At 32.2% G+C, this 21,545-nt stretch overlaps 1 protein-coding gene across 1 annotated transcript; it reads left to right on the top strand.

Moving 5' to 3' along the window:
- The first annotated feature begins 7,563 nt into the window (after positions 1–7,563).
- On the top strand, positions 7,564–17,101 carry LOC142613019 (signal peptide peptidase-like 2). Its single transcript, XM_075785198.1, has 14 exons — positions 7,564–8,166; positions 9,000–9,158; positions 9,274–9,385; positions 9,668–9,787; positions 9,980–10,131; positions 10,242–10,424; positions 10,729–10,763; positions 11,534–11,690; positions 12,130–12,183; positions 15,459–15,551; positions 15,663–15,805; positions 16,373–16,443; positions 16,636–16,719; positions 16,825–17,101. Exons 1-14 carry the CDS (start codon positions 8,029–8,031, stop codon positions 16,947–16,949), a joined length of 1,626 nt encoding a protein of 541 aa, XP_075641313.1. The 5' UTR covers positions 7,564–8,028; the 3' UTR covers positions 16,950–17,101.
- The last annotated feature ends 4,444 nt before the right edge of the window (positions 17,102–21,545 follow it).

Below are 21,545 nucleotides of genomic sequence, written 5' to 3'. Positions count from 1 at the left end.
GCTGATCTTAATTTCTTTGATACTTTTTCTCCGATAACAAGAATTACATATATTAGATTGTTAATTGTTATTGCTGCAATTTTTGATTTGAAAATTCATCAAATGGATGTAAAAACTGCTTTTCTAAATGGGGACCTAGAGGAAGAGATTTATATGGATCAACTTGAAGGTTTTGTAGAGCCTAGACAAGAAAGCAAGGTATGTAAGCTAACTAAATCCCTATATGGCTTAAAACAAGCACCTAAACAGTGGCATGAACAGTTTGATTCCTGCATGATTGAGAATGGTTATAAATCAAATGAATATGATAAATGTATTTATTCTAAATCATGGAATAATTTACATGTTATTATTAGTCTGTATGTGGATGATATGTTGATTTTTTGCTCAAATATGAATGTTATAAATGAGACAAAAAAAAAAAGCTTAAAAGCCATTTTGATATGAAAGATCTTAGTGAGGCTAATTTTATTTTGGGCATGAAAATTACAAAAACATGTGATGGAATATATCTTGATCAATCACATTATGTTGATAAAATATTGAGAAAATATAATTTTCATGATCACAAAAGTGTAGCTACTCCTTTTGATTCTAGTGTTCATTTATTTTCTGTGAATAATGATGATGAGATTTTTAATCAAAAGGATTATGCTAGCATCATTGGTAGTTTGCGTTATGCTACTGATTGTACTAAACCTGACATTGCATATGCAGTAGGAGTGCTAAGCAGGTTTACTAGCAAGCCTAGTAAAGATCATTGGCTAGCTATTGAGCGAGTCATGAGATATTTAATTTGTACCAAAAGTTATGGCTTGTTTTATAAAAAATACACTGCTGTGATTGAAGGTTTTAGTGATGCCGATTGGAATACTTTGTCAGGTGATTCTCTCTCTACCACTGGTTATATTTTTTCCTTAGGTAGTGGTGCCATTTGTTGGAAATCTAAAAAGCAAACAATAATTGCTAATTCAACAAGAGAAGCTAAATTAATAGCATTAGCTTCAGCTGGTGAAAAGGCAAATTGGCTTAGAGATTTGTTAGATGAAATTCCACTTTGGGAAAAGCCAATTCCACCTATACTAATTAGTTGTGATAGCACTACTGCAATTGGTTGAGTTAAAAACCGTCATTACAATGGTAAATCCAGACCTATAAGAAGAAAGCACAGTACAGTGCGATCTTATTTGAGTAGTGATATCATAACTGTGGATTATATTAAATCTAATGATAATCTTGCAGATCCATTTACCAAGGCCTTGGCAAAAGATAGAGTCTGGAATACATCGAGGGGGATGGGACTAAAATCCATAGAATCATGAGCCATGTATGAGGATACCCAACCCAAAGATCAGAGATCCTGAGAATCGGGTTCAATGGGAAAAACGAATCATATGATGGTCGTAAGAAATGCACAATTAATTTTGTTAATTATTTATTTTGTAAATAATTTTTTAATTGTTCATCCCTATGATATAAGTGCATTTATCCTGTAATGTGGAGAGGTTGAGTAAAAAACTCTTAATGAAATTTGTAGCTCGTATGAGTGGGGTGTCAGAATTACAAGAGCACATTTGACAAAATTTCACCTATGTGAGTGTGGGGGTGGGGCCGCTCCCTATGAGATTTAGACTTAATCTCAAATACACTCATGAAACCGAGATCAGCACATGGTCGTAAAGTGCTAGCTATAAAAGCTCATGTCAACACCTGGGTTGTTATGTGTAAGCAGTGACGCTTAATTTTTCGAAAGCAGTCCTAGTTCAAGTCGGAGACCACTACGACTCTGGAGTTAAGATCGCTGTTTTACTAAGTGAAGGTTCAATGCAGAGCACACCTTCATGATGCATAGTGACCCATCTTTGCCTGGTAATCTCTCTTTAACTAAAAATTTAATATTAAAATGAGTGGGGGATTGTTGGAGCATTTTAATATTAAATAATTAAAATGAATAAATTTTATAACATAAATGTAAAGATGTGGGAGTGAATGTGGAAGATGAGGAGTTAGTGAAAATGTTTAATCCTACATTGAAAATGAGAGAGACTATTTTGTTCTTTTTAATTGTGGTGATTAATGGGCTAGCATGAATTGTCTCAAATATTGGGCCAGATACGTGCGCAAGGGAGAGGTGAAGGGTGGAGGTGTCAAATTTGGAAATGAATCAGCACCTTGGATCCTCCTACTTGACAGCCCATTCAGAGTAATTACCATATTCGTTGGTGAGTAAATGACCTGAATTAATATTCCAACAATTAATCTTGTAGCACCCACTATATCAGAATAATGGACCTAATTAATCAGATTAATTTAAATAGTAATTTTGTGAGGCCCATTGAGCCTATAAATAGACCCATTCAGACACAATCCAAGTTACTGCAATATACACTAAAAAAAATAGAGAGATTCTTGGCAAGGAAGGGTGTTCTTTCTGGTGGAATTTTGGGCTTGAACACTTTGTACAGAGATTGTTCTAGCCATACGACACTTGTTGGGCTATTGTTTCCTGGGGGAGACAAGTCAAAGACGGTCTGCACCGGTTACAAAGTTTAGCCAACCAAGGACTTGAATCTCCTTAAAGAGAGCAAGTGCCGCGCTTCAGTCCAAATAGTGTTGTGTAATCTCTTTCTTTAAACTAATAAAAATTCAGAAGTATTATTCTGTTTCTCTTTGTGTTATTTCTATTATCATTGTGTTTGCACCAACAATTGCTAATGCTAATATTGTAATGATTTGTTGGGCTCAAATAACAATATGAGATTGAATGCCGTAACTCTTATTTGTATTTTACTTCATTAGAATATCATCTTTTCATGTCGAAGACACAATTCTTAATTATAATTTGACTAATAAAACTCATTCAAGCCAATGGTTAATTTTGATGGACAGACTCAAAAATGCAACATTGACATTTAATTAAATTTAAGTTCAACTATATGATCTTGAAATCTCTAACTAAGAAAATTCATTGATGAATAAACTGATATTTTTTTGATAGTTTGGGGAATAAACCAATAAATCACATGGTTATGTTGCATTGACCACTAAGTCATTGAATTTAATTGGAAAATATAAGGTATAATACATAAAGATCTGTATTTAAGTTTAGACAGATTTCCTAGTCCACTTCAACTCACAAAATAATTTATTTTCAATTTGAGGGCGTGTGCCTGAACTCCTAATGCAACTGGAGATTTATATCTTGTTTGGATGGAGGGGGAGTAGTAGGGAGGGAGAATAAATCAAATTACTTTGTTTGCATATTTTTTAAGGAATGAGTGGGAGGGATTTAGAGGGGTTTGAAATAGTTCTAACTTCTTATAACTCCTCATTTTTAATTCTCCTAACTTTGAGAGATTTTGAAGGGGAGTATAATATAAAAATGTTTGACCAAATAAATTACCCAATTTACTCTTATCATATTAACAAAATTACAAATTATGAAAAGACTAATTATTCCCTTCTATCTTACCTAATTTTAAAAACATCTAAACAATATGGAGGATAACCATCCCTCTCCCTCCTACTTTTTAATTGCTGCTTCAATACTAAACTATGGACCTTAACCTGAATTAAACTAAGATAAGCTTTTGGAAGTTCATAGAGACAAGCACTATCAAAAGTCAGCATCAAATAAAATATCATAACCCTTACCTGCTTAAGGCTAACTGCTAATGCCTGACTGTGATGGATACTCCTGAACCAGTTTTCAATAATGTGTCTGGATGGTTTTTCAAATTGTTTAAACTTTATCCCAATGCATTATTGGCAATTATGAGTTTAGACATAGTACCATATACAAAGGGTCATGATTGTACACAATATTTTCAATCATTTAAAGTCACCGAGTGGTTTGACATTTTGGTACTGAGAAGGATTATATGTCCCAGGAAAAGGATTAATTATTTGATAATGAGCTAGATGTGATTATGTGAGTCATTTGAGTATCGATCATCTTGATGTATAATTGGAGTCTATTAGCTTTATTTCCTGCCACCCAAATTGGTCATTCAAAGATAATTTTCTTTTCAGAAATGGAGTTGTTAGGGCATTTTGTATATTTTTTTTTAAGTAGAGAACAACTTTGGGAAAAAGAATAAACAAAGTTAATACAATGGATTATAAAAATTTCAAGTGCAACCTCCACGCTAAATTACGAATAAACTATAGCTCAGTTTAAAAACAAAAAACAAAAACAAAAAAAAAAAACAAAAAAAAAAAAACAAAACTTCATTAGACAGAACAGAATATATGGCATAATTCTTCCAAAAATCCCAGAATTGTGGAAAGACGCAAATTTAGCCATAATAAATTTATACAGCGTTAAACTATAGCTGAATTGACACATATCTATCTTTGGAGTAAAAATACAGATTGATTTGACACTTAATCATTAAAAAAAAAACTACTCGAAAACTTTTTTCTTCTGGTGTGTTCTTAATGATCTTTTTTTTAATGTTTTTTTGTTTTTGTTTTGAGAAACAGTGTGATTAATGAATTTGTTTGTACTCACTGAGTCATAGTCACGTGCTTTGGTCTAACAACAGCGACACAATGTTCCGTCTCGAACGTTTTATGTCGAGTACTTCAATCATGGCCAAAAAAATAAAAACTAAATAACATTTCCTAACATTTTATTTTATTTTTGTTTGAAAATTGAAACACACCCATTATCTTTTGCTATATCTTGTAGTGCTTCACATCAAAAAGCTTCAAATTTCCGTTAATAAGCTTGTACCATATCTTTGATATGTAGTGAAACATATTCATCAAAAAAAAGATATGTAGTGAAACATTGTGAGTGAGAGGTTGCATTTATAGAAAACATAATGTACTTTTTTTCTGGGTAAGTGGGGCTCGAGACTAGCACAATTCAAGACAAAACTAGTAGGTTTTGAGATAGGAGGCATGCTCATGTACATTCCTTTAGCTTCTAATTCATCAATCACATGTGATTGTTGTTATTGAAAAATAACAAGGAAAATCAAAATCCACCCTTCCTACTACTTTGGGAGGTGAATTTTTTTGACCAGGATTATTTTTGTTTTTAAGTTGAAAGGTATGTTGAAAGTGGATTATAGGATCGGTGCAATACCTGGGTATAGCACCGGGTGCAAATCACCCAAATCATTCATAAATTTTTTTTTACTTTTCACCTTTTTAACTTTTACTTTTTACTCTTTTTAAAAAAATTTTAATTTTTTTGAATCAATGGTTGAGAATGAAAGTTGCTTTTTGCAACTATCAATCTCAATCATTCATAGGAATTGCATCAAGTATAATACCCTAGGTATTGTACTTGATCTCAATCCGTTGAAAGTAGAATAAGACATTTCACTAGTTCTTTGCCTTTCTATGAGTTGTCTTCTATGAAGTAAATTTCACGACACAATGTGTGTCTTTATATATATATATATATATATATATGTGTGTGTGTGTGTGTGTGTGTTTGGGTTCAAATTACACCAGGTGTAACTTTAAATAATGTTACACCATTCGAAATTTTTTAATTGGATGCGAATTTTGACAATTCAACCGTTGGATTACATTATTGTTGTATATTCTCTATGATTGCAAAACCCAACCCATATATATATATGAGATAATTTGATAGTTGGGAGGTTGAGGATTTGAACCGTAAATACTATGAGATGCTAGTTGAACCATAAGGCTCTTGGTAACACATCTATCTATCTATCTATATATATATATATATATATATATATATATATATATATATATATATATATATATAAGCTAAAACGTAACATTTATTGTAACTATGCTTCTCTTGAGCCACATCAGCAACCAGTTATCCACTTAATTATTTGCAACATTTTCTCTCTTCTCTTTAATTATTTTTCTCCTTATTATTTTTTGACCTTACAATTACTCTTCCTCCAACATTTTTTCTCACTTTTACCTCTTTATCTTCCTACTACTTTATACCTTAACTTTACAATTTCCTTATCCCTTCATCTTCCTTTTATTTTGACTTTTATTCTCTCCATTTAAATATCAATTAAATACACCCGTTTTTTTCAAAAAACCAACACTCAAAATAATAGGATGATATATTTGTAAAGATAGAGAGATGAAAAATATTTTTATAAATAATTCAATTTTTAAGAAGAACAATTTAGTTTCAGTAAATTTTAGAAAATTAATCATACATTATACCACATTACAAAGTAATAATATATTCCCATGTATAGCGTAGGTTTGCGACTAGTTGTATTTTATATTCTAACATGTTTGATGTAATAAAGTTACTTATGGATGCGTGTTAAAAATATTGTTGTTGTCTAGAAATATAAGCAATAAATAAATAGAAAGAAAATTAAAACCATCTTTGGCCACAAAAACACTTCATTATTTTCCTTTAAAAACAAACACTTCATTATTTTCCATTTTGTCACTTGATAAGATGGGTGATACTGTAATCATTTTCTAGTAGTTTAGAATAAAAGGGGAAGTTTGAAGGTAGCTTCCCTACTTAGGATAACTGAGGCCACTTAAGCCATGACCGAGGGCGCCTACTATGTAAAGGCCTCCAAATGTGGGCTGAGTATGGTTATATATATATATATATATATATATATATATATATAATTGTATGCCTCTCTCTCTCTCCCTCATAAGAAGGCCTAAAAAGTTATGGATTGATAGAAATCCAACCTATTCATCTTTAAGTGAACTAGCTTGTACATTTAAAAAAGTATTTATGTATATGCACAAATACATTTAAAAATAAACATAATTAGATGCATATTTAAATTCTCACAAAATTTAAATACTATTGATGATCATCTTTTTATATTTTGTCAGCTTTTAAAAAAACCAAGTAAGAAAATTATTTGGTAAAACATGCAAATTGTTCATTCTTGATGATTTGTTTATTTAAATATTCTATTACTTCTTAACTTAATTTATTTCATTGTTGAAAATTATCAAAACTATGAAAAACCAAAAAAAAAAGAAAAAAAAATTTAGAATTTAACGAGTAACTTTACCACAAATAATTATTCAAAACTAGCATATCTTAATATCACAAATAATTAATCACAATATGTCAAAGAAAATAACCACAATGACTAATAAGTTTATATACCTAGAGTTTTGAAAGGTATATTGGTAAAATAATATTTAATTAAATATGTCAAACATGTTGAACATGTTACGCGAGTTAGAGACGAACATGATACTGTCGACATGTTTATTAAATATGCCAATTTTATCAACCCGAATATGACAAAAACCGTTAAATTTCAATTTATAATTTGTTAATTTTGTATCGTATTAGCGAGTTGTGTTGGAGTTTATCACCCAACACCTTACCATATCTTAACACCTAACCATCATATCAAGTCTTGAGAAAAGACTGAAATTTTTTTTTTTGTATTTCTCAAGTTGAAAATGTCAAAAACTAGAGGCGAGATTAGAAAAAATAAAGAAACGTAAAAATAAAGATAGAGAAATATATATATATATATATATATATGTATATATTTTGAGACTTTACAAGTTATTATAAAGTTGTAAATTACAACCATGACATTAACCATTAATATTCCCGCGGTATTCAACTATCCGGAAGTACGGAGGGTCAAAACTCAATACTCAACATATAATCATTTTAGCCATTCACTCATTCCAGACATAAAATTATAATTAAATCAATAAAATAAATATAAAAACAATCTCGTATTTTTTGTTTTTGTTTTTGTTTTTGTTTTGAGAAGTAGTTAATCTTGTATTCGGTGACCGTAATTACCGGCAACAGTGTCAGTACGAAATTACTATACAAATCTCAGTAGATCCAAGAAAGCGTTTTCTTTGAAACATACAAGTTTTTTTTTTTGTAGTTGTTGTCACTACGAATAAACCAAACCAACAAGACCTTTCTCTTTCGCTCTATCCCTGTGTTTTTGTCTGTCTGTTGTGCTTTTGAGCTTGTGATGCAGAGGAAGAGGACCCAAAAGCAAAAGGGTTGCTGAATCTGGTGGAGGAAGAGGAGGTAAAGAATCCATGGATTCACGGAGGCTAAGCTGGGTTTTAGCTGTGATTTCATTGGTCTGTCATGTTTGTACTGTCAGAGCTGGGGACATAGTTCACGGTGACGATACGGCTCCCAAGAAGCCTGGCTGTGCCAACGACTTCGTTCTGGTAAATCTAGTGCTGCTTTTGCTTTTTTCTTAGATACCCATTTCTTATTTCAGTGATTTATCAACTGGGTCTTGCTCAATTTGTCTTTTTTTTTTTTTTTTTTTTCCTGGGTTTTGTGTTTTATGGGTTAATGATATGGAAGAATATGATTATAGTAATTAGTAAATAATTTTTTGTTATTGTTTAATTTGGAGCTAATAGTTTGTCCACACGCAGATGATGCTGAGCTTACAATTTTTTTTTTTTTTTCCTTTTTTCCTCTATTATATCTAAGAGTCAAATTAGTATGGAGTATGGACCTATTTATAGTTTAATTTAGTTAGTAAAAGTAGATTTCTCATTTCTACATATATGCCTCTGAAATTTGTGTTAATTCTTATCTTTCCTGTTATTTTCCTCTTCATTAGGTTGGATGCGGGCTTCTTCTTCTTCTTCTTCTTTTTATTTTTTTAATGTTTAAAATAATTTTTTTAATCTATGCATTTTGCAGTCAGTGATGTTTTTGGTGGTTGTTGGTTTGTAATTATCTTATAGTGGGTATTAAGCTTTTGAATTGGTATGACAATAATGCTGTTCAGGTAATTTAGCTGTGTGAATCTTATGAAGTGGAAGTGATAATTATGACAAAATTTGTCATACTTTTTTTGGGTCATAATTGAGTGCCATCTCCATTTCTTTATATCCTTTTTGCTTTCTAGATTGACATAAAATGTATCTGCTTTGGGGAAGCTATAACGGGAAGGTCATTTAGTAATGGTTTGATGTATTATGCCTTCTTTTTTTGTGGTTTGGCCTATTTTCTCATACATTAAACGAATGTGGCTTTGTGTCAGGTAAAAATTCAAACTTGGGTTGATGGCATAGAGAACGATGAATTTGTTGGTGTGGGTGCTAGGTTTGGCACTACCATCGTGTCAAAGGAGAAAAATGCAAACCAAACTCTCCTTAAACTTTCGGACCCTCTAGATTGTTGTACTACACCAAAGAATAAGGTTTTTCTTTTTTTCCATTTCATATATTCTAAAAATCTAAACATAACCATGCTGATTGGGAAAAATGTATTTGTTGATATTAATGTTTGTGGTACTGTGATTTCAATTGTGTTAGGTTGCTGGCGATGTTTTAATGGTGGAACGAGGCAACTGCAAATTCACAACCAAGACAAATGCTGCAGAAGCTGCTGGTGCTTCAGCTGTACTCATTATAAATAACCAGAAAGGTAATCTACATATCTGTTTTTGCTTTTTGATGTGTGTATTAACACAATTGAAGCTGTGTAAGGGGCACACCAAATAAATGTGTTATACTACTGTGAAAATTGATATTTAAATTGCGATCCAATTTTGCATGAACATGCTTAATGTTCTTATATGGTGTGATATATAGATACTGGTCCAAAATTAGATACTGAAGCAGCAGGGGAGAGAGGTGATACAAAGCTAAAGGTCAATACTGTTACCATTACTAACTTGGTATTGAGCTTGTTTTTTTCTTCCTGCAGAACTTTACAAGATGGTTTGTGAAAAAGATGAAACTGATCTAGATATAAAGATTCCTGCTGTCATGCTCCCACAGGATGCTGGTGTAAGCTTGGAAAAAATGCTAAAGAATAGTTCATCAGGTAAGCATTTCCATGTTCTACATAACCACAAGTGATCTATTGTTCATCATAGGTTTTTTGTTACTTCAATAAGTGATAATCTATTTAGTCATCTCTCTTGAGTGAGTAAATGTGCACCATCTTTTCAGGCACATATAATTATCCCACTGTTACTTTTATACAGCTTACTTAGAATTTATAGGCTTCCTGCAGTGTCTGTGCAGCTATACTCTCCACGCCGACCAATAGTCGACATAGCAGAAGTATTTTTGTGGTTGATGGCGGTCGGTACTATCTTGTGTGCATCTTATTGGTCTGCATGGAGTGCTAGAGAAGCGGCTATTGAACAGGACAAGCTACTTAAGGTTATCAATTTTTGTTCTTAGCTAAATATGTTTAGCCTTCCCATACTAGTGTTCTTCTCTTTGCAGCTATAAATGCCGTCTTGAGTTAAAAAATTATCTTGTTCTTGTAGGATGCTGCAGATGAAATCCCGAGTGCTGGAGCCATGGGCAATACTGGTGTTGTAGACATTAACACAACATCTGCTGTCCTGTTTGTTATTATTGCTTCATGTTTCTTGGTTGTACTATACAAACTCATGTCAGTCTGGTTCCTTGATCTTTTGGTGGTTCTTTTCTGCATTGGTGGTGTAGAGGTATAATATCTCCCTACTTCATAATGATCATATTTGCCAGCATGCTCATGTAAATACTTGTATATATGCATATATCTGCATTTGCTTCTAATTCAAGCACCACAAAAGAATTGCAGACATACGGATGTGCACATGCACTTGTAATATGCATCTTTAGTTAAAGGTTCACCATGTTGCGATTATAGTACCGGAACCTGAACATATTTTAGTTCGCCTTTGTTGTGTTATCCTTTTCTTAGTTTACCTCCCTTATTTTCTTCTATTTCTTGGTCAATTCTAACTATGTAGTTCCTTGTACATGCAGGGCTTGCAAACTTGCTTGGTGGCTTTATTGTCAAGGTACAAATAATATCTCTTACTGAGAAATGAGTCAAAAGGCTTTCAGCATGTTAAACAAATCTGTATTTGAGAAACTAACCAGCCACTTAGGCACTTGCTGCCTGGTGGTAACAATTTTTGCATCTTTGCCTAGGTGGCTCAGAATAGGTATTGGCATGTGTTAGTAGGTTGCTATGATTTTTTTTTTTTTTTTGGATAGATAGGATAGAAATTCAACTTATGGTGTACACTCTATGATGATTGCTCTGTCATTAGGCCAAGACACTAATTGTTTTCTAGTGTAGGTGGGGTTTGAACTTTGAACCCCCACATCTCTTGTTCAACGATAAGAGACTTTTACTAGTTGAACTAATTGGAACCCACTATAAGTTTCGAAAATCCCCAAATTGCCAATGTCTACAATATCATGTTCTCCTTCCTTGAATACTGTTACATTACATAATCATAAACGCTTTAATATTCTAACAAAAAATGATGCCCCTTTGCTGTGAATATAGAAATTATGTCCATTTAAAAATCTTCTAAATACATGAAAAATCATGTGTTCAAGCTTTTGAAATGTTGACTCAGAGAAAATGTGGTAGAAGATTTTCTAGCTTTGACCCCCCCCCCCCCCCCAAAAAAAAGAAAAAAAAAACACTCAGTTGGCCTTTGTGCTTATGCATGTGTTTGTATATCATTTCTTACAGGTTACTTGTGCCCATCTAGGTGAAAGATTTGTTTCTTAACTATTAAAAGGTATAGAACTAAATCTACACATGCTTGTGCAGGTGGTTCAAACGTACTGCAGAATCATATGTTAAAGTACCTTTCTTTGGAGCTGTTTCATTCCTAACTTTGGCGGTTTCTCCATTATGCATAGCATTTGCTGTTCTTTGGGCAGTTTATCGAGATGACTCCTTCGCCTGGATAGGTCAAGATATACTTGTAAGTTTAAACTTCACTATATGCTGTTTTTCCTTTTCCTTTTCTTTTTTATGTTTAAAAGTATTAATACAAGTTACAAGAGACTATTGGCCAGTATACATTAGGATCTCTAAATATTACTGAGTAATCAATGTCTATTCACTGTTGATGGTACACCTGCATAATTTAGTTCGCATTATTGCCATGAGCCAAAAGAGTTCACCCAATCTATAGGATTGGCGTTGCTTGTCAAGTAGTGCTCTATTGAATTTTCGTCTGCTTTCTTCTATAGTAATTTCATATATATAGATGAGATGCTAATGATTGAAAATTTAACTAGATCTTAAACATGGGGCATGAGACCTATTCCAAGTTATCTGATTGATTCTTAGAAAATGCAAGTACTTATAGGATGAAATTCAACTAATACTTGCTTATCTTTTCCTTTTTCTTCAATCAGGGAATTGCGCTGATTATTACTGTTCTTCAAATTGTCCATGTACCCAATCTCAAGGTAATGCTTCAAACTCTTTTGTTTTATTGGAAGGGAATGACTCTACACTAGGCTATATTTATAAAAATATATAATTAAAAAAAAAAAACAAAATTTATAATCAATAGTGTGCAACAATAGCGACATTGCAACATAGATTTAAGGAGACTATTGCCTCATTGTTTGATATTGTGCATTTGGCGTGAAAGGAATGGTAGAAGCTTTGAGGGATGTGAACGTTCTATGCTAGAGATTAAGTTTTTTTTCTTGCACACTCTTTTTTATTGGAGTGTGGTCTTTTATCATTTTTCTTATTCTTCCCTTCCTGTTTTACTTGATCGTTGTAATTTTGGTTCCTGATTTGTGCCCCCATAGTACATCCTCAATGTACTCGGTTTGGCTCTTTTATTAATAATATTTTTACGTTAAGCTGAACTAAAAATTTATGGTTTTTATTTTTGTTTTATTTTATTTTGTTTTTATTTTTATAGATATTCATTGATAAATGTTTGGGAGAATTACATAAAAAGCTTTAAAGTTTATACCCTATTTCAGATTAGTCCCAGGATTTTAATTTGTCAATTAAAATCCTAAATTTTAAAAAAAAGTTTCAATTTGAAGCCTCTCTGCATCTTTCTTAGTCATTTTTTCTTATTCTAGACAGGAATGGAACAGGGAGAAGTTGGAAACCATTGATTAAATTATGTATTTCACCTAGGGCTTGTTTCTAAATCAATTTGGTAGCCACTGAACAGAAGGTGGAGAGAGAGAGAGAGAGCTTCTCTCTGTCCATCACTGTAAATTCTCTGGCAATAACTTTCTCACTTTCTTTACACTTTCTGTTCTGTGGCTACCAAATTGATTTAGAAATAAGCCCGAGGTGAAATACAGGATTTAGTCAATGATTTCCAATGTCTCTCTGTTCCATTACTGCCTAGAATAACTGACATGAATAATAGAGATGGACAGTGGCTTCAAACTGAAACAATTTCATAAGTCTAGGGCTTTAATTGACAAAATTAAAAACTTGGGATCTAATCTGAAATATGGTATAAATATTGGGCCTTTTTATGAAATTTCCCCTAAACGTTTTATGATGCCAGAAATGTATATGTGAAGGTAAGATTGCATCAAGCATTTTGATGTGTTTAATTAATAAGAAGCACGCGATTGTTTATGTGTAAGCCCAAATTTATCAATTTGAGACTTCTACAGAAATTTGAGTAGGGAGAGGCTCAAGTTTAGCACATTTGAGAGCATGTTGAAATTTTTAAATATGTACAGCTCTTACAGTTACATGGAGAGTTGCTTGTGGCTGAAATCTTTTATGGCATTGTATATAATTATCATGAGTGTAATGGTGGTTTAGTTTACAAATTTAAGTAATATATCTGCTACACGTAGGGGTGTCAATCTGTGCAATCGGTCAGTTTCTTTGTACATTTTTGCACTGCACAGATGAGGCTGGTGTCCCAAATTTGCAAACTGCACTGCACTGTGGAATGGGCTGGACTGCCCACATCACAGGGAGGTTTTCCATGTGCAGTGCGGTTGGCTAAATCAGTACACATTACTCTATAGTTCCAATTCAAAACTCATTTCAAACTTTTAAAGTTGAATGTATGCATTTCTTAATATCAGTAGCCCCAAACAAAGTCAATTAATGAATTTGTTACAAGTATTCAGTAACCCCAAACAAAACTAATCATTAAAAAAAAAAAACATAATTCCAGAAACCCCAAATAAAATCTTGTCATTCACTTCTGGAAGGGAGGGGGAATAAAAGAAGACCTCGACTCTGGAGGGAAATCGAGGGATATTTTTAGTTTTCAGTGAAATATCACCTGCAAAACGACAAAACCCTGTAGAGTTTTCAGTAAAATTTCAGAGAGAAAGAGAGAGAGTTCACCCTTTCCTGAAAGAACTTCTTGGTTAGGAGCAGGCTAAGCAGTGACTCTGATGAGAGAGAGAGAGAGAATGAAATTTTGAGAAGAGGATGATTTCTTGTTTATCAGCCTCCAAAACAATGTTGTTTTGTGCAGCTATTACTTCAAATAAATAAATAAATAAATAAATAAATAAATATATATATATATATATATATATATGGGTTGGTTAGTGTGTTTTTGGATAGCTTTTAAAATCTGCATGCCAGGCCAGCCCCATCAGTTTTTTCCTTTTTCCGTTTCAACCACCATGACTGATGCCTTTGGCTGTCGGTTGTGGTCATTTAGCTTGATGAACGCCCCTAGCTTCACGCCTTACATGTGATGCTTGAAAGTTACTAAAAAAGGTAAAGTATCCAGAGATTGGAAAGATCTATTAGAGATATTTTGATATAGTAGGGTTTTTTGAAATATGAAATAGATAAGGCAGCTTTCCTGTTGAAGATTAAACAATGTAATAACCCAAGTAAGCTTTTAGAGAAAGAAATAATCTTAATTATGTTAGTTTATGTTGTTGTAGTTTTTGTGCATGATGCTAATAGCTAAAGTGGGCAAGCAAGCAAACTGCTTTTGAACAGCTTAAGATATTTTGTTTGTCAGCTCAACTGAGCTCATCCCTAGCCTGAACAAGCTTGATTCAGTTTAGCTTCAATACAAGCCAGCTAATAGAACACTAGGGTTGGATTTATTATGTGTCACATGTGATACTTAAAAAATAAAAAGCATGTGATACTGACAAAAGCATCCGAGCACTTAGCTTCTGTGCTGCTGTATTGCATGAAACACTTGAAATTTTGCTTAACAGAGCACAGTGACAAAAGTGAGGTTATTAAGTTTGAGAGCTGCTGTACCTGTCACCTAAGGGGCTGAAGTTAGGAAAAGGATATAGCGAATTCATTTTTGTTTTGCACATTATTTCTCATTAATTCCTACCTTTAATTTTTATATGTGGTGCACGAGCTGGTTTAACTGGATTGGATTGATCAAATGGGTTTAATGGTGGCCCAAGCTAAGCTCAAAGCCATGATTTATGTTGTATTTTTGTTTTGCTTCATATTGGAAGTTTCATAATTGCATAATTTTAGATATGTGCAGTTCTAGAGGTGTATTATAATATTAGTTAATCCTTTAATCCTTTACAATTAATATTTCGTAATTTTTATTATTTATCAGTTTTAGTTCATGTCAAGAGGTTTATATGGAATATATATATATATATATATATATATATATATATATATATATATATATATATATATATATATATATATATGAAAAAGAGAATATGCCACTATGCCTGGCAATTGAATGACTATTCTTCTGACATGATTCTGAATAATTTGTGATCAGGTGGGTACTGTTCTTCTCAGTTGTGCCTTCTTGTATGATATCTTTTGGGTGTTTATTTCTACGAAGTTTTTCAGTGAAAGTGTGATGATTGTGGTAAGTAATCAATATAATGCTACTCCTTATGATAGATCATGACAATGGTTTAGACTACTTGGGGTTTCAAATGCTGAAGAGTACATCCAATCATTTATATCTTTTCAACAGGTAGCTCGTGGTGATAAAAGTGGAGAGGATGGTATCCCGATGCTACTAAAGATCCCACGCATATTTGATCCATGGGGTGGTTACAGCATCATTGGATTTGGTGACATCCTTTTGCCAGGACTGCTAATAGCGTTCTCTCTTAGGTTAAAGCTCCTTTTCATCTTTGCAAGAGCTTTGTTCTTACAATTGCTTGAGCTTGCAAGAGTTTTATTTTTACCAGTGCTGCCAATTCTTGGATGGTTTTCTGTTTTTCTGGATATAGTCAGCATGTTCATTTTCCTGATTTGACAGCTTTAATCAAATTCTTTGAATTACCTAGTATTTTTTGAGTTCTAGTCATAATAATTCATTCAAAAAGATATTGATTTGAGTAATAATTTTGGTTAATTTTAAGAGAATTAGAACCGGTATAAGAAGATAAGAAACTGCCCTTACCTTCTTCATTTATAGAAAGACCTTGTGCCTGCTTGGAGTTTTGATTTTCTTTTGTTCCTCTCTGTTTTGAATGCTCTAAATTCTTCCTCTGACCTAGAAGGTGCAAGAAAATAAGGAAATTTGGGTTCTTGCAACAGTCATCCCAAGTTTATATAGTCCTTATTACAGCCTTTTTTCTGCTTGTGATAATTTTCCAATACTTGGGGTTCTGTATTTAATCAATACTTTTTATATAATAAAATATATGTAATCAGTACCTTGGAATGTCCTTACAGGTATGATTGGCTGGCAAATAAGAGTATACGAGCTGGATACTTCTTATGGGCAATGATTGCTTATGGATTAGGTAATCAATAGTTAAGGAATCTCCTTTCTTTTGTTATCTGATATTAAGACTTAACACTTGTCATAAAATTGTTAGATATAAAAAGTGTTATATTCTTTTCCATTGTCTATCATCATGTCTTTGATGTAGCAGAAACTTTTTCCCTTTCTTAAGAATGTCATACATACATTTTTTTCTTGACATCTATGACAGGTCTTCTCATTACCTATGTGGCATTAAACTTGATGGATGGACATGGCCAACCAGCGCTGCTTTATATCGTCCCATTTACACTAGGTAATTTTTGTAACAGCACGTGTATTGCGAAATGGATGGACATGTTAGATTGCAAAATGGCTTAATATGTTACTGTTACCTTATCAATTTATACGTATGTTGCAGGGACCTTCCTAACATTGGGAAGGAAGCGAGGTGATCTCAAGGTCCTTTGGACTAGAGGAGAACCAGAAAGACCCTGCCCACATATCCATCTTCGACACTGCGACGAATCCCAAGAAGAAAAATGACTTGATTTTCTATTAAATTGTAGTGTATTGCTGATCATTAGGAATCTGGTAAATAACCCACCAGCTTAGCATAACATATTGTATTATGTTGAACCCCTTTAAATAAACCAGGGGCTTGTTATCAATCAATTAAGAATACTAAGCGTTAAACATTTTGAGGGTTTTGACGTTTTGCATGTAGATGGAAGTTCCCTTTTTCTGCTGTAATACCAACAGAAAGAATGTTGAGTATCATAGCTTGGATATAGCTGCTTATAGCTTAGGTTCTCTGGTAGAATTCAACCAGATGCATTGACCAATCACACATGGTTGAAATTAAATGTTTTTGGAAAAAGATAACGTTAGTTTATTGCATTGATCAATACCTCCATGTGGTTGAATCCAAATGAAGAACATAAGGTGTAGCACTTAATTATATCTTAGAAATCACGGGTACGACATAGTTACACAAGCAGTATTTAAAAAATTATAACATGACAAGATGGTTATGACATGGGTGTGATGCGGATACGACATCGATATAGGACTTCAAATAAAGTGTACCTTACTTCCTAGATTATATCTAATTTTATCATTGAGTTTAACTTAGACATTGCCTATGTTATAACCTAAAGCTAAACTTGTTATGTGTAAAATGCTCCTCAGTCCCTTTTCTTTTGCTCTTTAGCAACATTTTTTTTCGTAACTTTTATTTTCACAACTATTGAAATAGTATGTTGTAATTTGAACGTGATAAAAAAAAAAGTGTTAGCTGTAGATTCACGTAGAAGTGTTGCGATTTGGGACAGAAATTTTTTGGTTGAATTCACAACTGTTGAAAGTGATTTCCCATTGGTGGAATTCATATGAGACATAGTTAGAGAAAAACTCAGAAACAAAAGTTTGGTGTCAACTCAATCGAAGCTGAAAAGATTTGGACAGCCTAAATTGTGAAAAGGTCATCTAACCTTCAATCATCTGATCATAAAATAGTTATTCAAATCAATTTATGTATTGATATCAAAATGGACATTTTATTAACTTGAGTCCACTAGTATATGCCCGAAAATTTTGTACAAACAAGAATATTTCGCGCATAACCTGGCCATAAAAGATAATAAACACTAGCTCACCATAAAAGATAATAAATAAATTGATGTAATGTACAACAAGACGTATCACAGGAATAAAATTTCGTGTTTTAAGATTAGAATGTGTCATTATTAAGTGGAATATATCAAAAAATATATTGTTGCTTGTAATAGAAGTTAATAGTGTCGGTATTTTTCTAGCAAATTTAAAATTATGCTGAGATATATTAATATTGTAAATTCATCATAAGACATGATTAAACTTCCCAAAAATCACATGATCATGCCATCAAACTAATGATTTTAAAGCAAGAAGCTAGCTAGTTCATAATATTCCCAATGCAAGTGCTCCTAATTCCTTATCCTTGTCTAGTATGAGAGGGATGATAAAATTAGCGAATAGTGATTACTGTTTGCTGCTAATTAAAGGGGTGCACTTTTTTAATACAAATTTTTTTCCCGTAATATGTATCATAATTTGTTAAGTTGCTAGGTTGTAGTCAACCTCACTTTCATATAAATTTGTCATTAATATTATTTTTATTATGTATTAATTATAGCAAATTTTTTATAGAGAATTTCAAATTACAACCTATAGTTCAATAATAATTGTGAATTTTTTTATGTTTTTATATTGTCACATATCAAGTAGTGATTGCATTACTTTTTACCTAATCTATATATATATATATATATATATATAATAGGTGAAGCAGAGAGAAACTTCAATTGCAATTCTAAATTAGAATTCTAATCTATATTGTGCCACGTGTCAATGTAAATATGAAATTGGAGTCTAATTTTCCTCCATCTGTTGTAATTCCGATATGCTTTTTTTTTTTTTTCCACACTTGTGTATTTTCAGGTTCACCTCTCTTTTCCACACTCACGTATTTCAGGTTCACCTCCCTTTTCCACACTCACGTATTTCAGGTTCACCTCCCTTTTCCACACCGATTTGGGAACCTTAATATACAACTCCCCTCTTCTTCAATCAATGCTATGGAATTTCAAAAGAATCTCTCGGTATCAATGATGCATGTATTTGGGTATTTTTGTATCTTATATAAGAAGAGGTTCTCTAAATATTCCGATTGTACTTGTCTTTACAATTTTCATGGTCCTGGTTTATGCTCTGCAAAACGAATTCTAACAATTTCTAAGGTTTGATTACTACTTTCTTTCATCTGCCTATACTGTCGTTCCTTTTTGTGTAAATTTTTTATTGTTTAATTATATAATTTTGTGGTTTTCCTATGATTGATGTTGCATGTTTATTTTTTTTCATCTGCCTATACTTTCTTTCCTTTTTGTCAATAATTTTTATTGTTTAATTATAAAATTGTTTTCTTTTCCTATCATTGATGTTGCATGTTACTTTTTTTTTTCATAACACGTTATCAGCACGAGTCTCTACCTAATTTCGAAAGGAAGTTGTAATCCCATTATTCTTCAAACATCAAAGATTATTTGTGTAGTTTTCTCAACTCACTGTAAGTTCTTATTCTATTTTTTTGTCTTTACGTTTTATGCTCATAATTTTAGTGATTTTTAATTGATTAAATTTTTTTTATGAAATTCACGTTATTTTATTGTTATATATGGTTATGAGATGCGGGTTATGAGATTCATATTTAATTGATTAAAATATTTTGCTAAAAATGGTTCGTGATAAAGCAATTTAATCATAGTTATATGTACCGTGTATAAAATCAACCTTGAATATATATGTCTATGTAGCATTCTTTCATTAGAATTTTGTATGATAAAAATATTTGTTAAAAAAAATTACATAATGCTAAGTTTTATTAAACATGAATAAACTAAGTCTTTTAAACATGACTAAACTCATGATTAATAAATAAATAAAAAACAAAACCAATAGTATCACTTAAATAATAAAATGTAATATATTTATTTCCATTGTTTTATTAAATTATATCCATTCACGTGCGGTAGCATGAGTTATATACTAGTATCAGTAATAGTTCCATGTATAAGAGATGTAATCTAATTACAAGCTCACATATGCACAAGTTGCCACAAAGTATACCATCTTAGAAGAATAGATAACTTTTTAAAATAAGAGTAGCATGATGTTGTTTGTTAGACATTTTGAAGAAAGAGAGTGGCTGCTATAATCTGCTGGCTCCCATGACCAGTTCTATGTTTAGGTGAATTTGTCGTGATGCAGATTAGTGTAACAATTAAAAAAGCCTGTGACAGTTCCAGTCCAAATAAATAAATAAATAAAAATTAAAGAAAAAAAGAGAGGCTGTGACAGAACATAATCCAAAATAAATTGCAGCAAAGTAACTTGCATATTGGACAAAACAAAAATCAGCAAATAAATGATGAAAGATGAGCATCAGTAAACTAAACAGTGAGAGCATATTCTAGTTGAAGGAAACTTGTCCCCGTGGTAAATCATCTTTGTCTTGACAATTATATTTATATGAACCAATTGCGACTTGGTCTGTTGGTCATTGCCTTGAGAATTACTTGGCAAATATTCTTAATGGTTAAGTTGGGCCAGTGGTGGGCCATGATGACATGGCAAAGTAGTATAAAATACAAGGCACTGAGATCAAATCGATAGCCACGTGGCCTCCAGTTAGAGGTCTTGGCATTGGGTCATTGAGCAATGAGTAGGAGCTCTTGATTTTTGTTTTGTTTTGTTTTGGGTAAATAAAAAACTCAAAATTGTTTTGGGGCTAAGTTTAAGCACACTCTAGCATGTGGGGCAGACCCGTTGGGTGGCTGCATGTGAGGTTTTGGGGCACAAAACCCAGAAAGGTGTCTCCCTCATGAGTGTGAGTTGTCTAGCACAACAAGCTCTTTTGAATTTTTTTTTTTTTTTAAAATTTTTAAAGCTGAAAAAGATGATTGCAATGAAGAGGATAAAAGGCCCACGAAACTCAATTAAATAAAGAGAACATAGAAATACAAAAGAAGGGGATGTGTGGTCCAAGACTTGCACCCATTCCATGTCAGTTGTCAACCATGTTTGGTAATGAAAATGATAAATAAATGAATAAAATAACTTTAAGGATAACATTGAGTAGCTTTCAAAAAAAAAAAAAAAAGGGATAACATTGAGTATGGACTATCATGCTTAGCATCCACACATCAATCAATTTTGTGACAAAATATTTTTTAAAATTATTTTAAGAATTCTTAACATGGCATATTAATGGTATTGTCAAAAATAAATTCAAATAAGAATTATATTCCTTTAATTATAATAAATCATACCTATAATTAAAAAATATATAGTATATATCCCAAAACATAAGTTAAAAAATGGGCTAATACTATATTTATTCTTTTTTGAAATCTATGGACACGAAATAACTCAGAATAAATTACACATCTGATAAGGTAACAAGTTGTTATCAATAGATAACAAAATGATTTAGCAAGTCAATATACGAATTAATAATAATTTAACGACTCAACTGTTATGAAATTTATCTGGAAAAATGTTTGTATGTGTTGAGATATTCCCTAGAATGAATAGACATGG

The sequence above is a fragment of the Castanea sativa genome, chromosome 10 (genome assembly GCF_040712315.1).
Source record: "Castanea sativa cultivar Marrone di Chiusa Pesio chromosome 10, ASM4071231v1".
NCBI classification, from domain to species: Eukaryota; Viridiplantae; Streptophyta; class Magnoliopsida; order Fagales; family Fagaceae; genus Castanea; species Castanea sativa.
The sequence above is the reverse complement of the archived record's forward strand: the minus strand, read 5'-3'. Positions and strand labels throughout refer to the sequence as shown.

Bases quoted from the DNA above. Each gene is read 5' to 3' on its own strand.
- LOC142613019 (XM_075785198.1), top strand. From the start codon at position 8,029: ATGGATTCACGGAGGCTAAGCTGGGTTTTAGCTGTGATTTCATTGGTC. The intron at 10,764-11,533 runs GTACAAATAATA...ATGCTTGTGCAG, and splicing joins TTGGTGGCTTTATTGTCAAG to GTGGTTCAAACGTACTGCAG. The intron at 16,444-16,635 runs GTAATCAATAGT...CATCTATGACAG, and splicing joins AATGATTGCTTATGGATTAG to GTCTTCTCATTACCTATGTG.